Below are 16138 nucleotides of genomic sequence, written 5' to 3' on the forward strand. Positions count from 1 at the left end.
TGTCTTGTTCAAGGACTTGAACAGACAGCCTGCAGCACAGACGTGGACAGCACTTTAAATAAATAAGTAAATATGCATCCATATGCATGTAAATTGAATTTAAATCATGTACAAAATTGAACTGAGTTCAATCATTGGGTGTTTTGTGATTGAGGCTGATAGTCCAACTCCTGCAAGTGTGAGCTATATTTACTTAATCTATTTAAACCAGAGCCACATAATTTTATTATTTAAATAAAACAAATCAAAAATAAATACAGTGCATCCAGAAAGTATTCACAACGATTCACCTTTTCCACATTTTATGTCACAGCCTTATACCAGAATGGAGTAAATTCATTTTTCCCTCAACATTTTACTCATAACACGTCATAATAAAAACATTTTTTGTGCAAATTTATTTAAAAAATAAATAAATAAATAAATAATCACATACATACATATTGCTCAATAATTACAGCCTCAGGTCTTCTTGAATATGATGCCACAAGCTTGGTGCACCTATCTTTGGGCAGTTTTGTCCATTCCTCTTTGTAGCATCTCTCAAGCTCCATCAGGTTGGATGGGGAGTGTCGGTGCACAGCCATTTTCAGATCTCTCCTGAGATGTTAAATCAGATTCAGGTCTGGGCTCTGGCTGGGCCACCCAAAGACATTCACAGAGTTGTTGTGAAGCCACTCCTTTGATATTCACCTCAGCTCATCGAATGGAACATTTAATCTTTCACCTCATGAAATATTCTTACCATTGCACAAATGAAAAAAAAACATTCATTAGCCCCTATTTGTTTTATATAACACCTCAAAAAGATCATTGTCATTGGACATTTTATTCATTTATAAACAAGAGAAAGTGAGAAAAGACATTTTATTCATTTATAAACAAGAGAAAAGTGAGAAAAGACATTTTATTCATTTATAAACAAGAGAAAAGTGACTTACATTTTGGTGTGCATCACTGGTCCTCTGAGGTCAAGAGGTTCCAAACAGTCCAACACAAACTTTAAACAGCAGTCTAATCCAATCCAAAATTGTTCTTAGTCAACTTGCAGAAACAGTCAGATAGTTTGTGTATAGACTGCTATCTGCTTCCTCAGTCCAGTGACAAATTGCAACAGAAATTTGTTGAGCTCTTCATCCAACAGCATTTCTACTTCAGCTAGAGACGTCCCAGCAAATACTGCAAATGCCTCCAGAAGGCATGTGGTGTACTGGATTTGTTTTGTGTGTGTGTGTGTGTGTGTGTGTGTGTGTGTGTGTGTGTGTGTGTGTGTGTGTGTGTGTGTGTGTGTGTGTGTGTGTGTGTGTGTGTGTGTTAGAAAAATAAGGTCTGTCAATAAGCTCATCCAAATTGTCATCTGTCACCGAAATAAACCCCGCCATGTTTGTTTTTAAACTAAGCACTGTTGCCGTATCAAGGTGGCCATGGCGTGCAATGGTGCAAAACGTATGGAACCAAAATTGCATAGTAAATGGAACAAAATGACAAATATGACAAAGAATTCATATCACGTGACATACAAACCACCAATCAAATGACAAGGATCTATTTAGGCATCATGTAAAGGCCACTGTGGGACCTTCAAATCAGCAGAAATGTTTCTGTACCCTTCCCCAGGAGGTCTACAGACAATTCCTTTGACTTTCACCTTTCTATCCAGCCATAAATGTATTTCCTAGACATATGCTTTGACCATTTTCTTTGCTGATATATATCCATCACTGTACTCTGCTGTGCACCATCTGGTGGCCACTGGCCCACAGATGGTGCACAGCAGAGTACCTGTAAAGGTGGGCCAGTTGCGATAACCGTATCGTATATATATATATATATATATATATATATATATATATATATATATATATTTTTTTTTTTTTTTTTTTTAAATGGAACAAAGCAACTTGTAAGGACTTATTCCAATTAATTGTAAATTAACTGGAAAAAGTGAAGTACTGTGAATACTTTCTGGATGCACTACTATATATATATATATAAGTTTTTATTTTATTTTATTTTATTTTTTTGGAACTAAGCAACTTATAAGGACTTATTCCACATCTCTTAACATGTATCAACTCCATATCTATATAATATATGATGGCAGCTTTTGGCTGAGTTCATTATTTTCTGGTTGATATCATATTTAATGGAGTCACTCCATGGTTTGTGGAGTGGCTCTTTAAAGATCATTTTCCTCTTTGACATTTGAGTAGGGGGGGGGGGGTATCAATAGTATAGAGAGCTGATGATGAGGTCTTTGTGTGTGTGTGTGTGTGGGGGGGCGTGACGCTCAGATCCGCACTGTGAAGGGGGCCGTCCGTCCCTGTTCGTGGAGATTAGCCCGAGGAAGCCCCACGTATAGTGATCATCTGAAGATATCTCCCATTCAGACGTTGGTTTGAATCCACCGGAGCGCTCAGCCATAAGGGGACGAGTCGGAGGCTTTTTGTCAAGAGGTAAAGACTCCTTATTTCAAACGTTTTTCCACATTTCTTTAAAGGTCATCGCCGTCAGCGTCATCATTAGACGGCGTCGCTTTCTACCGTGTGTTAGAGATATTCTCATTAACATCCCCTCCCGTTTAAAACAAATGCATTTTTAAAAAATACATGCATATTTGGGAGATGTTGCACATATTATAAATAAACGATCAATGTGGCAAATCGGTGTAAACGTGCACCGCTTCAAGCGCGGCGCTCATTTGTGTTTTATTCTGTATATTTGCGTAGGGTTGTCTTTTTATTACATGAGGACATCATGTGTAATTTGTCATTAAAAAGCGTGATTCGTGCACACATCTCAGTGTGCATCGTGCTTCCCTTCCCCCAGCACCAGCTTTGGATTTTTTTTTTTTTAATGCTTCCATCTCTTGCTGTGTGAGGGGGAAAAACAACCTGTTCTGCTTCCCGCTGACAACATGCAGGCAACAGTTAATGTCTGTCTGCGAAATTAAACATTTCACTGAAATCTGATGGATATTTCATGCGCTGGTGTAAATAAAAAATGTGGTTGAACGCGTGAGTGAACAGGTTTTTACTACAGGGTACACGGCAGTACCCAGGATACACCACAGGAGGCGCTGTTTTCTCACTTTGCATTTGTGGCTTGATGAAGATAGAAAATTCATAAATGTGCATAAATAAATAAAAATGCGTGTCATATGTTCAAGTTCCATCGATGCGTATTTGTATATCAAAAGCCACGTGTGGGTTAGTGGGAGTGACGTATGCAACATCTCTTTACAGGCCAAGATGGATGTGTTTATGAAGGGTTTGTCTAAAGCAAAAGAGGGGATGGCTGTGGCTGCAGAAAAGACCAAGGAAGGAGTTGCTGTTGCAGCTGAAAAGACTAAAGAAGGAGTTATGTTTGTAGGTAAGATGATGGCAACTGTCAGCTTGCGGGTTTCTGGACCTCCTGTCAGAATCAACAGTGAGAGGATTTTGTGCTTTCATTTCTGCAGCATGTTCCACAACTGCTCAAATCAACCATTGCATTTTCTACTGGCTAAAGGTTATGGATGTGCTCCCTTCCCACATGAATGCATATTGAGATGAATTCATCAACATCATAATGCAGTTGGAGACAGTATGCGTCCTCTTTGACATTTCACAAGCCGACACACAGACCGCAGGTCTTTAGTCAGTATTATAATAGTACTATGCAAAAACTCTTAGGTACAATAAAATAATTTTCATCAAGCAAGGATTTTGCAAAAAACAAAAAAAACAAAAACTAATTATTAATTAATTAATAATAATAATAATAATAATAATGGCAATGACTAAATGTCAAATATTTTATGACATTATGGTAATCATTGATCATCTTGGTTCATTTTATTTTGTGTTTATTATTATCCTCCATTTGTTGTATTTGCAGAATCATGCATTCGGGTGTAATGGTATAAATTAAACAAGCTCCTTTTTTCTGTAAAATATTTTCTTTAAAGAGGACACATGTAAAATATGTTAAATGTTTACAGTTAAATATATGCACCTGCATTTCATGTTAAACTTCCACAAAGTCCCACAGTTGTCTGACTCTGCTCACAAAATCTCCACTTGTTAAAAATAAAATTGTCCCTGAAATGGCTCAGACTTCTGTGACATGATGTGAAACATATGGGGCTGGATCTGTGTGACACGCCCACATGCCATGTGGGTGTGTCTGAAGGTGAAGATGCCCCAGTGTGAAAGGAAGCAGCAGCTCCTTCACATTTAAAGTAACAGGCCTCGGTGTTATTATTACTGTTATTATTTAAGTTGCATCATGTCATTGTGTGTGGTATTTCTGCCTACAATTGTATAAAATAAATGTTGGTGAGCTATATTAGGTTCTTAATAAGTGTAATATAAATGCTTAAATGAAAAAGTCTGGGTTCAAAAAATTAACATTTTTATTGTGTTTATGTTTTTGAAAATGTACATTTGGACATTTCAAATTTGGCACCTTACTGACATTCCTTTATTGGAGGGGAAAAACAATAAATACAAAACTAAATTACACAAAAACACAAGGGTACACAGTACTGTAGCTCTCATGGTGGAATAACTCAAATATGTACCTTTACCCTTTTTTCTACTTGTGTAACAGCAGTAATAATACACTGGAGAAGTAAAGAAGTCACACTCTGAAAATTTTATAAACTAAAAGTAAAAAATATAAGCTTCAAATGTACTTGAAACAGCAAACGTAAAAGTATTCTTTGGAGAATGGATCATTTTAGAATAATATACAGGAGATATATATATATACACACACAGTAGTGTTCAGAATAATAGTAGTGTTATGTGACTAAAAAGATTAATCCAGGTTTTGAGTATATTTCTTATTGTTACATGGGAAACAACTCTTAAGGCTATGAAATTGGGCTATTAGTAAAAAAAAAAAAAGTAGAAAAGGGGGTGTTCACAATAATAGTAGTGTGGCATTCAGTCAGTGAGTTTGTCAATTTTGTGGAACAAACAGGTGTGAATCAGGTGTCCCCTATTTAAGGATGAAGCCAGCACCTGTTGAACATGCTTTTCTCTTTGAAAGCCTGAGGAAAATGGGACGTTCAAGACATTGTTCAGAAGAACAGTGTAGTTTGATTAAAAAGTTGATTGGAGAGGGGAAAACTTATACACAGGTGCAAAAAATTATAGGCTGTTCATCTACAATGATCTCCAATGCTTTAAAATGGACAAAAAAACAGAGACGCATGGAAGAAAATGGAAAACAACCATCAAAATGGATAGAAGAATAACCAGAATGGCAAAGGCTCACCCATTGATCAGCTCCAGGATGATCAAAGACAGTCTGGATTTACCTGTAAGTGCTGTGACAGAAGACGCCTGTGTGAAGCTAATTTATTTGCAAGAATCCCCTGCAAAGTCCCTCTGTTAAATAAAAGACATGTGCAGAAGAGGTTACAATTTGCCAAAGAACACATCAACTGGCCTAAAGAGAAATGGAGGAATATTTTGTGGACTGATGAGAGTAAAATTGTTCTTTTTGGGTCCAAGGGCTGCAGACAGTTTGTGAGACAACCCCCAAACTCTGAATTCAAGCCACAGTTCACAGTGAAGACAGTGAAACATGGTGGTGCAAGCATCATGATATGAGCATGTTTCTCCTACTATGGTGTTGGGCCTGTATATCGCATACCAGGTATCATGGATCAGTTTGGATATGTCAAAATACTTGAAGAGGTCATGTTGCCTTATGCTGAAAAGGACATGCCCTTGAAATGGGTGTTTCAACAAGACAATGACCTCAAGCACATTAGTAAACGAGCAAAATCTTGGTTCCAAACCAACAAAATTAATGCCTCGCAGATGTGAAGAAATCATGAAAAACTGTGGTTATACAACTAAATACTAGTTTAGTGATTCACAGGATTGCTAAAAAAGCAATTTGAACATAATAGTTTTGAGTTTGTACCGTCAACAGCAGATGATGCTATTATTGTGAACACCCCCTTTTCTACTTTTTTTTTACTAATAGCCCAGTTTCATAGCCTTAAGAGTGTGCATATCATGAATGCTTGGTCTTGTTGGATTTGTGAGAATCTACTGAATCTACTGGTACCTTGTTTCCCATGTAACAATAAGAAATATACTCAAAACCTGGATTAATCTTTTTAGTCACATAGCACTGCTATTATTCGGAACACTACTATATACGAGGGCTGTCAATAAAGTAACTGTCCTTTTTATTTTTTTCAAAAAACTATATGGATTTCATTCATATGTTTTTACGTCAGACATGTTTGAACCCTCGTGCGCATGCGTGAGTTTTTCCACGCCTGTCGGTGACGTCATTCGCCTGTGAGCACTCCTTGTGGGAGGAGTCGTCCAGCCCCTCGTCGGAATTCCTTTGTCTGAGAAGTTGCTGAGAGACTGGCGCTTTGTTTGATCAAAATTTTTTCTAAACCTGTGAGACACATCGAAGTGGACACGGTTCGAAAAATTAAGCTGGTTTTCAGTGAAAATTTTAACGGCTGATGAGAGATTTTGAGGTGATTCTGTCGCTTTAAGGACTTCCCACGGTGCGAGACGTCGCGCAGCGCTCTCAGGCGGCGTCGTCAGCCTGTTCAAGCTGAAAACCTCCACATTTCAGGTTCTGTTGATCCAGGACGTCGTGAGAGAACAGAGAAGTTTCAGAAGAAGTCGGTTTCAGCATTTTATCCGGATATTCCACTGTTAAAGGAGATTTTTTTAATGAAAGACATGCAGACGGGTCCGCGCGTCGGGACGCAGCCAACGCAGTGCGGCGGCACAGGAAAAACACCTCCGTGTTGATAACCATTTGTAAAATCCAGGCGGCTTTTGATGGCTTTCAGTGGAGTGAGTATATGAGAAATTGTTTAACAGGCAGGACATGTTCCAACTTGTCCTTAAGGCTTTCAACAGAGGTGTTTTTCCTGTGGCGGAGCGTCGCGGTGGCTGCGTCCCGACGCGCGGACCCGTCCGCACGTCTTTCATTAAAAAAATCTCCTTTAACAGTGGAATATCCGGATAAAATGCTGAAACCGACTTCTTCTGAAACTTCTCTGTTCTCTCACGACGTCCTGGATCAATAGAGCCTGAAATGTGGAGGTTTTCAGCTTGAACAGGCTGACGATGGCGCCTGAGAGCGCTGCACGACGTCTTGCACCGTGGGAAGTCCTTAAAGCGACAGAATCACCTCAAAATCTCTCATCAGCCGTTAAAATTTTCACTGAAAACCAGCTTAATTTTTCGAACCGTGTCCACTTCGATGTGTCTCACAGGTTTAGAAAAAATTTTGATCAAACAACGCGCCAGTCTCTCAGCAACTTCTCAGACAAAAGAATTCCGACGAGGGGCTGGACGACTCCTCCCACAAGGAGTGCTCACAGGCGAATGACGTCACCGACAGGCGTGGAAAAACTCACGCATGCGCACGAGGGTTCAAGCATGTCTGACATAAAAACATATGAATGAAATCCATATAGTTTTTGAAAAAATAAAAAGGACCGTTACTTTATTGACAGCCCTCGTATATATATATATATATATAGAGAGAGAGAGAGAGAGAGAGAGAGAGAGAGAGAGAGAGAGAGAGAGAGAGAGAGAGAGAGAGAGAGAGAGATATGTTATATCAGAATGGGATTCATTTATTCTATCTGTGTCTTTATGAACAGGAATTGTTCATTTGGAGTTATTCTGTCTGTGTTTCTGTGAAGAAGATTTGGAGTTGTTAATCTGTACATTTATGAAAATAACACATGGACAGCAGATGAGTGTCCTTGTGTCTTCTGCTTAACTTGACTCGGCTGCAGGCAGGAGTTGAGGTGAGAGCTGGTCAGCAGACTATAAAACAGTTTCAGCTCACTGTAGTCAGCTCCTGGAGAAAAAAAATGGCCTTTAAATTTATTCTTTGAAGTGCATCTGCATTAGCAACAGCCAGTATACACATAGGCGCTCAATATAGCACCATGGCCTAATTTGCAAAGTGTCTGGCTTGCATTTATAGTGGCCTTCTATTTTTAATTCTCTCAGAGCATTTCTTTAAATAAATAAATAAGACAGATGTCTGATCAATAATTAAAACAACTGGAGGTAGATGAACCCCTGAAAAGATGAGACAAACAGCTCTCCAAAGCTGCACCAGAAAGAGGGTATAATACTGTGTGGACCACGTTTTAACAATGCATCAGTTAGGGCCCCTTCACACAAAACACGAAAGACGCAGAAACTGGAAGAAAATCCACGAACCAAACTCTAAATGGGGAACCATGAACCATCGCGCTCATGCACAAACAGTGCAAGCAGCTGGAACATGTTGCACCATATCGCACCGCTGATGTGGAGAAAAATAAAATAAAAACTAGCTGTATAATTAGTGAATATCACTGGGTTGATATAAATAAGAAATAAAAGGGGACGCAACACAGAACCCTGCGGTTAAATAACCCTGCCTAAATAAAAAATAAATTCCACTCACGCGATTCGAATCTGCAGTTTACAAAAGCTCTAATTATCAGACAGAAACTTTACCACTACACTACAATCACTGTCTTATAACAGGAGCATAAAATGGCTAAATCGACAAGGAGATAAACATATTAAAGTGACATAATAACTGACAAAAGAGCATTTGTTACGGTGTATTTTTGGTGATACGTGACTGAAAGTGGCATATTTGTGGCACTGTTGGCTTGTCATGTTGTCATAGTCCTGCGGCGTGCGTGTTCTGCCGGATACGCGTGTCGGGCCGGACAAGCGTGACATTCAGATCACCTGCTGCGTGATCTGACAGTCTATTTCACATGGAGCAGCCTGCTGAGCTGCGCTGTGTGCGGCCGCTGCAGCCCGGCTGTGTGCGCTCAGACTTGGCTGTCTGGCCTCCGTGTGATCATGTCTGTAAATACATAAATATTAGCATGTCATGCAAGTGTGCTCTCCCCCCGCACGCCACATGTGTGTGGTGGTGGTGGTGGGGGGGGGGATGCATGCCACATGTGTGTTGCTTTTTGCAATGCCACACTCGTGGGGGCACTTAGACAAATTTCACATCCAGCTCGAGAGTGATTGCTCACTATTTTCGTGTTGACAGCATCACGATGGATTCGCTACTGGAGCGAGACAAAACCACCTCCGTTTTGGTCTCACAGGACGGCTTTGAGATGGCGTTCAGACAGCTGTCGGTGGTTTTTCCATCGAGTGATTATCCGAGAAATTGTGGATGTGTCTGGACATGCCAGAACATGTCCCGTGAGGCTTCATCATGGCGTTGCTTTGCGCCATGCGGCACCGCCGCGACGCGCGAAGCCTCCGCTCCTCTTTCCATGACAAAAACTCCTGTAACAGTGGAATGTGCCGTTCATTTCCAAACTGGACGCTGTGTTTTAGCCGGGACGTCGTCTGACTAGCACAGGAATTGTGAAAAGACGTGGGCAACAGCACTTTTTCGGCACATTGAGACAGACGTGCGGAGGCCTCCGCTCAGCTTTCCATGACAAAATCTCTTGTTAAAAGTGAAATCTGCCGGAAAATGGTTGATGTCCAGCTCTTGTGATAACCAGAGAAATGGCACACGATGGTCACGGATCCAGACAGCCATCCGTTTAGAAATGAAATGGTCGTTCAGCCTGTCGATGGCGGCTTCGGAGTGCGGCGCACCCCACAGCCACTGGGGGCCGTCCTTAAAGCGACAGTAACACTCCTTATTCATTACCAAGCCCGTAACATTTTCACCGAAAGCCAGATAAATGTTTCTAATGGTTTCCAGCTGCCAGTCTCTAACAGTTTCTGAAAAAATTCTGATGGAAAAAAAGCCCAAATCATTCCGCCATTTCCTGACAATGAAAATCCGACGAGGGGGCTGGACCACTCCTCACTCAAAGCCTGCTCACAAGCGAATGATGCAACTGACAGGCGTGGAAAAACTCACGCATGCGCACGAGGGTTCAAGCTTGTCTGACGCAATCACACGTGATTCAAATCCATATGGTTTTTGAAAAAAATAATAAGGTCGGATACTTTTCTAATAGACCTCGTATATCACTATATTTCAGGGACAAAACATTCTATTTCATGTATATTTACTGTTACTTTAAGCTTGATGTTATCCTCAAGAAAATTAAAGTAGAATAACTGCTAGTAGATTGACAGAAGATTTAACCAAAAACCTCAGCTTGCTTTTGACTTTAACACGACATGAGACCGATGTATGAAAAACCAAGTGATAGTGTTCTGTGTTTAGACCTCAAGTCCACCAACTGTACGACTTGAGACATTAAGGTAGTGGTCTGGAGTTTGAAAAAATCAGGTTGGTCGAACAGTCTCTCGCCATAAGGCTATTGGTTTGAAGTCTACTACTGAAACATCTATTCTTCCATTTGTAGCAAGTCCAACTTCATCTCAGCAAACCACTAATGTTAATCTGTGTAACACTTAGGAAAGGTTTTAAAAGTACACAAATTTACTGAACAGGAAGCAGTTTGCGAAATTTTTTTCAATGATGTATTTGTCCACAAATCTGAAAAGTCCAGCTAACAGCAAATTTCTGACAGCAGTATCATTTGACAGTACACTGAACTATCTGCTTCATTCATCAGGGAATATTCATTTTTATTATATGGCTGTGACACTGATTGGCTGATTACCGGTCAGATATTTTCCCATACCGGACCGGTTTCCATGACAATTAGTCCCAAATGCGTATTTTCTTTACAAACCAGAAGCTAAAAACGTGATTAGAAAAAGCAAGTCGGACATGAACATATGCCATAAATATCTTAACAGCATCTGAAAAAACACACAGATTGGAAGCTTATCAGCTGACAAACTGGACCATCTGTAATAAGTTCTTCATGGAGATAAAGCAAACAGGTCGGACTATGAGCCATCAGCAGCTTTCATATTTGGGCAATGCTGTAAGTTTGCATATTTATATATGTAATAGCCATATAATAAATGAATTATTAACCTCACTTGCTCGGTCTGTATGAGGAAATCAGACCTCCGTGTTCGCACGGACAACACATCGGTTTGATATTTCCCTGTACAGGCCTCACAGTCGGTTAATAATCCTTTAATCTTTTGGTTATACTTATGGTTAGGTTTAGGGTTAGCCTTTCCCCGCATGACACATAGTCATGCAACACGCCGACCTAAGTCATCACATACTAACGTTTAGTCAAAATTAACCATTTACATATAGATGAGAATGACTAGTGAAATGCACACTCCTTAACAATCAGGGAATTGTGCAAGGATGTGGTCCTTGACTTTGGAAAATCTGAGCTGAGTTGTTTTTGTTGTCCCAAGCAGCTCAGGGTGACATAACCTCACCACTGTCAAACGGCTGTCCATCCAACACAAGCAAATGTAGCAATAAAGAAAGAAGGGTGATGTCATTACCATGAAAGCTGCTTGGACTTAACAAAGGAGAGACAGGTGCAGTGGCAAGGCTGTGAAGCTCTTATCATGACAAGTGGAGACAATAAACCTGGATGGTGGGTGGACCAGGCCAGCCACAGTGTGTCCTCATGGAGGGGCAGCAGCTTATCAGTCATGGCCAGGAGAGGAACAGGTCAGAGAGCAGATAAGAGTGGACATGGAGGGCTGAAATCAGGATAGGTGAATCTAGAATTCCAATTCCAAGGGTTGAATCTAGAAGTTGAAGCCAGTACCAGCACCAGAGAGGGCCGGGACTGGCAGAGAATGGTAGAGTGGTGCTGGATCTACGCTTGTAACTTGACAAACTGGCAGATGTGAAACTCCCTTTTTGCCCGATAGCTTCATCGTGGGCCGCCACAACTAGAGAGGGAGAAGCACAACGGGAGTGGGCATGTTGACAAAGACTCAGAGAAACTCCAGAACAGATCAAAATGCCAAATTCAAATCAGTGCGATATGTAATGTCTAAATCGACATACTGCAAGTACACTGAATAAAGAGAATAGTTCAACCAACTTAATTGAATTGTTTCAATTGGTAAATCTAAATGATTTACATTTTTTGAATTACGTTTGGTGACCTCAGAGTTGCATCTCTGCTTTTTGCAGATGATGTCGTTCTGTTGGCTTCATGAGGCACTGACTGCTGATGCGCACTGAGCAAGTTTGAGGTACTGAGTGTGAAACAACTGGGATGAGAATCAGCATCTGCAAATCTGAGACCAAATCTGGAGTGTCCCCTCTGGGTCAGGGGAGAGTTATTGCCCCAGGTGAAAGAGTTTAAGTATCTTGGTTTCTTGTTCATGACTTGGGGTGAATTGGAGAGTGAGATCGACAGACAGATTGGGACGGCATCTGACGTTTTATGGACTCCCTACTGGACTGCTGTGGTTAAGAAAGAGCTGTGCAAGAATGCGAGACTCTCAATTTACCAGTCGATTCACGCTCCTATCCTCACTTATAGTCACAAACTTTGGGTAATGACCAGAAGAATAAGGTGGTGGATACAAGCAAAGGAAATGAGAATCCTCAGTTAGGTATCTGGTCATACACTCCAGTACAGGGTGAGAAGCTTGAATATCCTGGAGGGACTCTGTGTAGAGGTACATATAGTGAGAATGCCCATTGGTCATCTCCTGAGGGAGGTCTTCCAGGCCCAGGGCATGCTGGAGGTATGCGACGCTCCGCCACAGGAAAAACACCTCTGTTGAAAGCCTTAAGGACAAGTTGGAACATGTCCTGCCTGTTAAACAATTTGTCATATACTCACTCCACTGAAAGCCATCAAAAGCCGCCTGGATTTTACAAATGGTTATCAACACGGAGGTGTTTTTCCTGTGCCGTGCCGCACCGCGTCGGCTGCGTCCCGACGCACGGATCCGTCCGCACGTCTTTCATTAAAAAAATCTCCTTTAACAGTGGAATATCCGGATAAAATGCTGAAACCGACTTCTTCTGAAACTTCTCTGTTCTCTCACGACGTCCTGGATCAATAGAGCCTGAAATGTGGAGGTTTTCAGCTTGAAACAGGCTGATGACGCCGCCTGAGAGCGCTGCGCGACGTCTCGCACCGTGAAAAGTCCTTAAAGCGACAGAATCACCTCAAAATCTCTCATCAGCTGTTAAAATTTTCACTGAAAACCAGCTTAATTTTTCGAACCATGTCCACTTCGATGTGTCTCACAGGTTTAGAAAAAATTTTGATCAAACAACGCGCCAGTCTCTCAGCAACTTCTCAGACAAAGGAATTCCGACGAGGGGCTGGACGACTCCTCCCACAAGGAGTGCTCACAGGCGAATGACGTCACCGACAGGCGTGGAAAAACTCACGCATGCGCACGAGGGTTCAAGCATGTCTGACGTAAAAACATGTGAATGAAATCCATATAGTTTTTGAAAAAAATAAAAAGGACCGTTACTTTATTGACAGCCCTCGTATGTGTTATTCCTAATGGCTGCCATGAATCATTTGTTCCACTCTCTTTGGATGACTCAGGCAGCCCAGAGCTGGAACCTGTCCAGGATTACAGATATATGTTTTGTCATTTGTTAAGCCGTTGTCAATGGACACCACATTTTATACGTATTTTTTTAGTTTGCTGTAATTAATTAGTTGGTTTGCTATAATATAATTGCTATAATTATCACTTCATACCATTTTTGTGACTGTTAGTTTTTTGGCTGTATTGCTGCTGCAGGAGCAAATGTGCTTCTAATGAGATGAAATCCAATTAGTGCACACATTAAACTCTGCATGCGCGTCACTCATCAGCGTACCCAAACATGGCAGGCTGCAGTCAAAACACGTGCTGGCTCGTCTTCTTGAGAAGAGATGTAACGTCTCCTCCCTGCTGCATGTCTTTTTCCTGTGGTACGCCCATCGAGCGTGGTGATGCCCTAGAAAGTGGTGTATCGTTTCCATGAACATCCTTATTGGAGGAGGGGTGAGAGTGATCTGATAGGTCGGTGTCTCGCTCACCTTTTGACAGCCACTGCTACTGCCCACACGGCTGAGCCAAGCAGTCTGCCTGAGGAAAGACAAGGAGGGGCGGAAATGAGAAAAACCCTGCTTGACAAGATACCAGTTGATGTCACATCACACATCCACAAGGCATCTGCCTTCTTATGATTTTGTACTGCTTTGGCTTGATTTACTTTTCTTTTCAGTTTGTTTTTTTCTTTCACCCTGGGCTGATATCCATGCAATGCTTGGACAGCCAAAATGACCATGTTTTCATCCACCCCGATCACCTTTTATCGACAATAACTCAAATCAGTAAATGCTCTCATCTTTTCACTCACCAAAATAAAAGAGCACATGGTGACAGTGAAGGGATTAGTTTCTGGTAACATGTGACTCAGGGATGACACGCATATATGAATGTGACACCTACAGTCATACATCACATGCACCTCATAGATTGATAAATTCAAGCACACACCTCATGTACATAAAAGCACACTTTTCTTATATATATATATATATATATATATATATATATATATATATATATATAGACCATTGAGGCCCTGAAGACCAACATCCGTCAGGAAATTCGGAGAATCCCTCTTGAGATGTGTAGCCATGTCTTCACAAACTTAAATGTGCATGTTGCAGCTGTAATCCAAAGAAGAGGAGCGTGGCTTGAACATGTCATCAATTATTGAACTGTGCGGAAAACAAGAGACAAAGTGGGAAACCTTTGGTATCAAATGTTAATTTGATGCTTCTGTTACAAGTCTGTAAATAAAATTTTCAAATAAGTTCTCATTTCAAGAACGTGTGTATGATCAAATAGTGGTAACATTTTATTGGCCCACCCTGTATTGGCCCACCCTATAAACTCACCTAAAGCATCACTGTATAAACAGATATTTGCACTCATTGGACAAAAGGCAAACGCAGTAAACATTGTATATACCGGATTTTGTACATTGGCTTTTCGCTCACATTGGACAAAACGTTCTGTCTGATGCTTTAAAAATTAAAAACCCTTTGCATGTACTGGACAGAGTAGTCTGGACGTGCCTGCCCAGTAACAGAGGTACGAAATGAAGTTCAGCACTGACACTCGCCGATTCGAGGAAAGTGGGTACTGTATGATGATTAAAAGACCGGCCGTTTTTTTTTTTTTCAAACCGTGCTCAGACACAGGACCTTGTTACCTGCACTGTAATATGGTGTTAAGTTTTACACATATCCCTGGGTGTGACGAACCAAAGCACATCAGATCACAGCCCTCTGCGTGACTCTCCGGAGCCTGACGCAGTTGCTAAATCGGACACCACAAAAGTCACAAAAGACTTTTCTGGTTTCACTCTTTCCTTTCCCATCATATTTTAAAAGGTTTTGCACTGCACACGCTGATTTCATTTCGATCATTGAGCAAATACGTTTGGCAGAGAAGTCTGCAAATATGACCAACTTCACAACACAGAGTCGGAATAAGGAAGTTGATGATTGTATAAAGAAGCTTGTTGAGGGGCAAATTAATCCAGAAAAAGTCACTGTTCCTGCTGCAAATTACATAAAGTTAGGCAGAGCTTTAAAAGATTAGAATGATGAGATTTATTAGAATGATTAAAAGATTGCATGGCCACGGAGTTACAGAACTGGAGAAGCATATATCAAGAGCTGAGAAACAATCAAGTGTGAGTTGAGCAGGTGGACATGGAAACCAGGCAGGACAGTCCAGGACCCGGGTCAAAGAACCTGCTTTAGTCCTGCTATCAATGAATGTTACGTATTTAAGATTCACACATTTAAATGTTTCATAATTTAAAGCCTTCTTAAGTATAATTTTTTTTTGGGGGGGGTGGGGGTGGGTGATGGTCCAGTGGTTAAGTGTTGGGCTTGTGACCAGAAGATCCTCAGTTCAAATCCCAGCCTGACTGGAAACTCACTAAGGGTTCTTGGGCAAGGTTTTTAATCCCCTATTGCTCCCCGTGTGTAGTGAGCACCTTGTATGGCAGCACCCTGACATCGGGGTGAATGTGAGGCATTACTGTAAAGTGTTTTGAGCGTCTGATGCAGATGGAAAAGCGCTATATAAATGCAGTCCATTTATTTACTTTTAAATCATTTTAAGGCACCACTCCGCAGTGGACTTAGAAATAAACAGTGACATGACTAAATATAATCCTTTTTAATGCATATAATGTCCTGCGCTTATTTAAGGCAGGGGTTTATTTTTTTCAGACGACCTGGCCATTAAATGAGGCAGGTCTCGAT

At 41.0% G+C, this 16138-nt stretch overlaps 1 protein-coding gene across 1 annotated transcript in view; it reads left to right on the plus strand.

Moving 5' to 3' along the window:
- Positions 1-2304: 2304 nt before the first annotated feature.
- The window catches only part of sncb (synuclein, beta), a 43603-nt gene continuing 29769 nt past the window's right edge, over positions 2305-16138 (plus strand). The window contains exons 1-2 of the mRNA XM_034181542.1: positions 2305-2456; positions 3246-3372. Coding sequence (XP_034037433.1) covers positions 3252-3372 — 121 coding nt within the window. The 5' untranslated portion in view covers positions 2305-2456; positions 3246-3251. The remainder of the gene's footprint in view (positions 2457-3245; positions 3373-16138) is intronic.

Source organism: Thalassophryne amazonica, chromosome 11 (genome assembly GCF_902500255.1).
Source record: "Thalassophryne amazonica chromosome 11, fThaAma1.1, whole genome shotgun sequence".
Classification (NCBI taxonomy): domain Eukaryota; kingdom Metazoa; phylum Chordata; class Actinopteri; order Batrachoidiformes; family Batrachoididae; genus Thalassophryne; species Thalassophryne amazonica.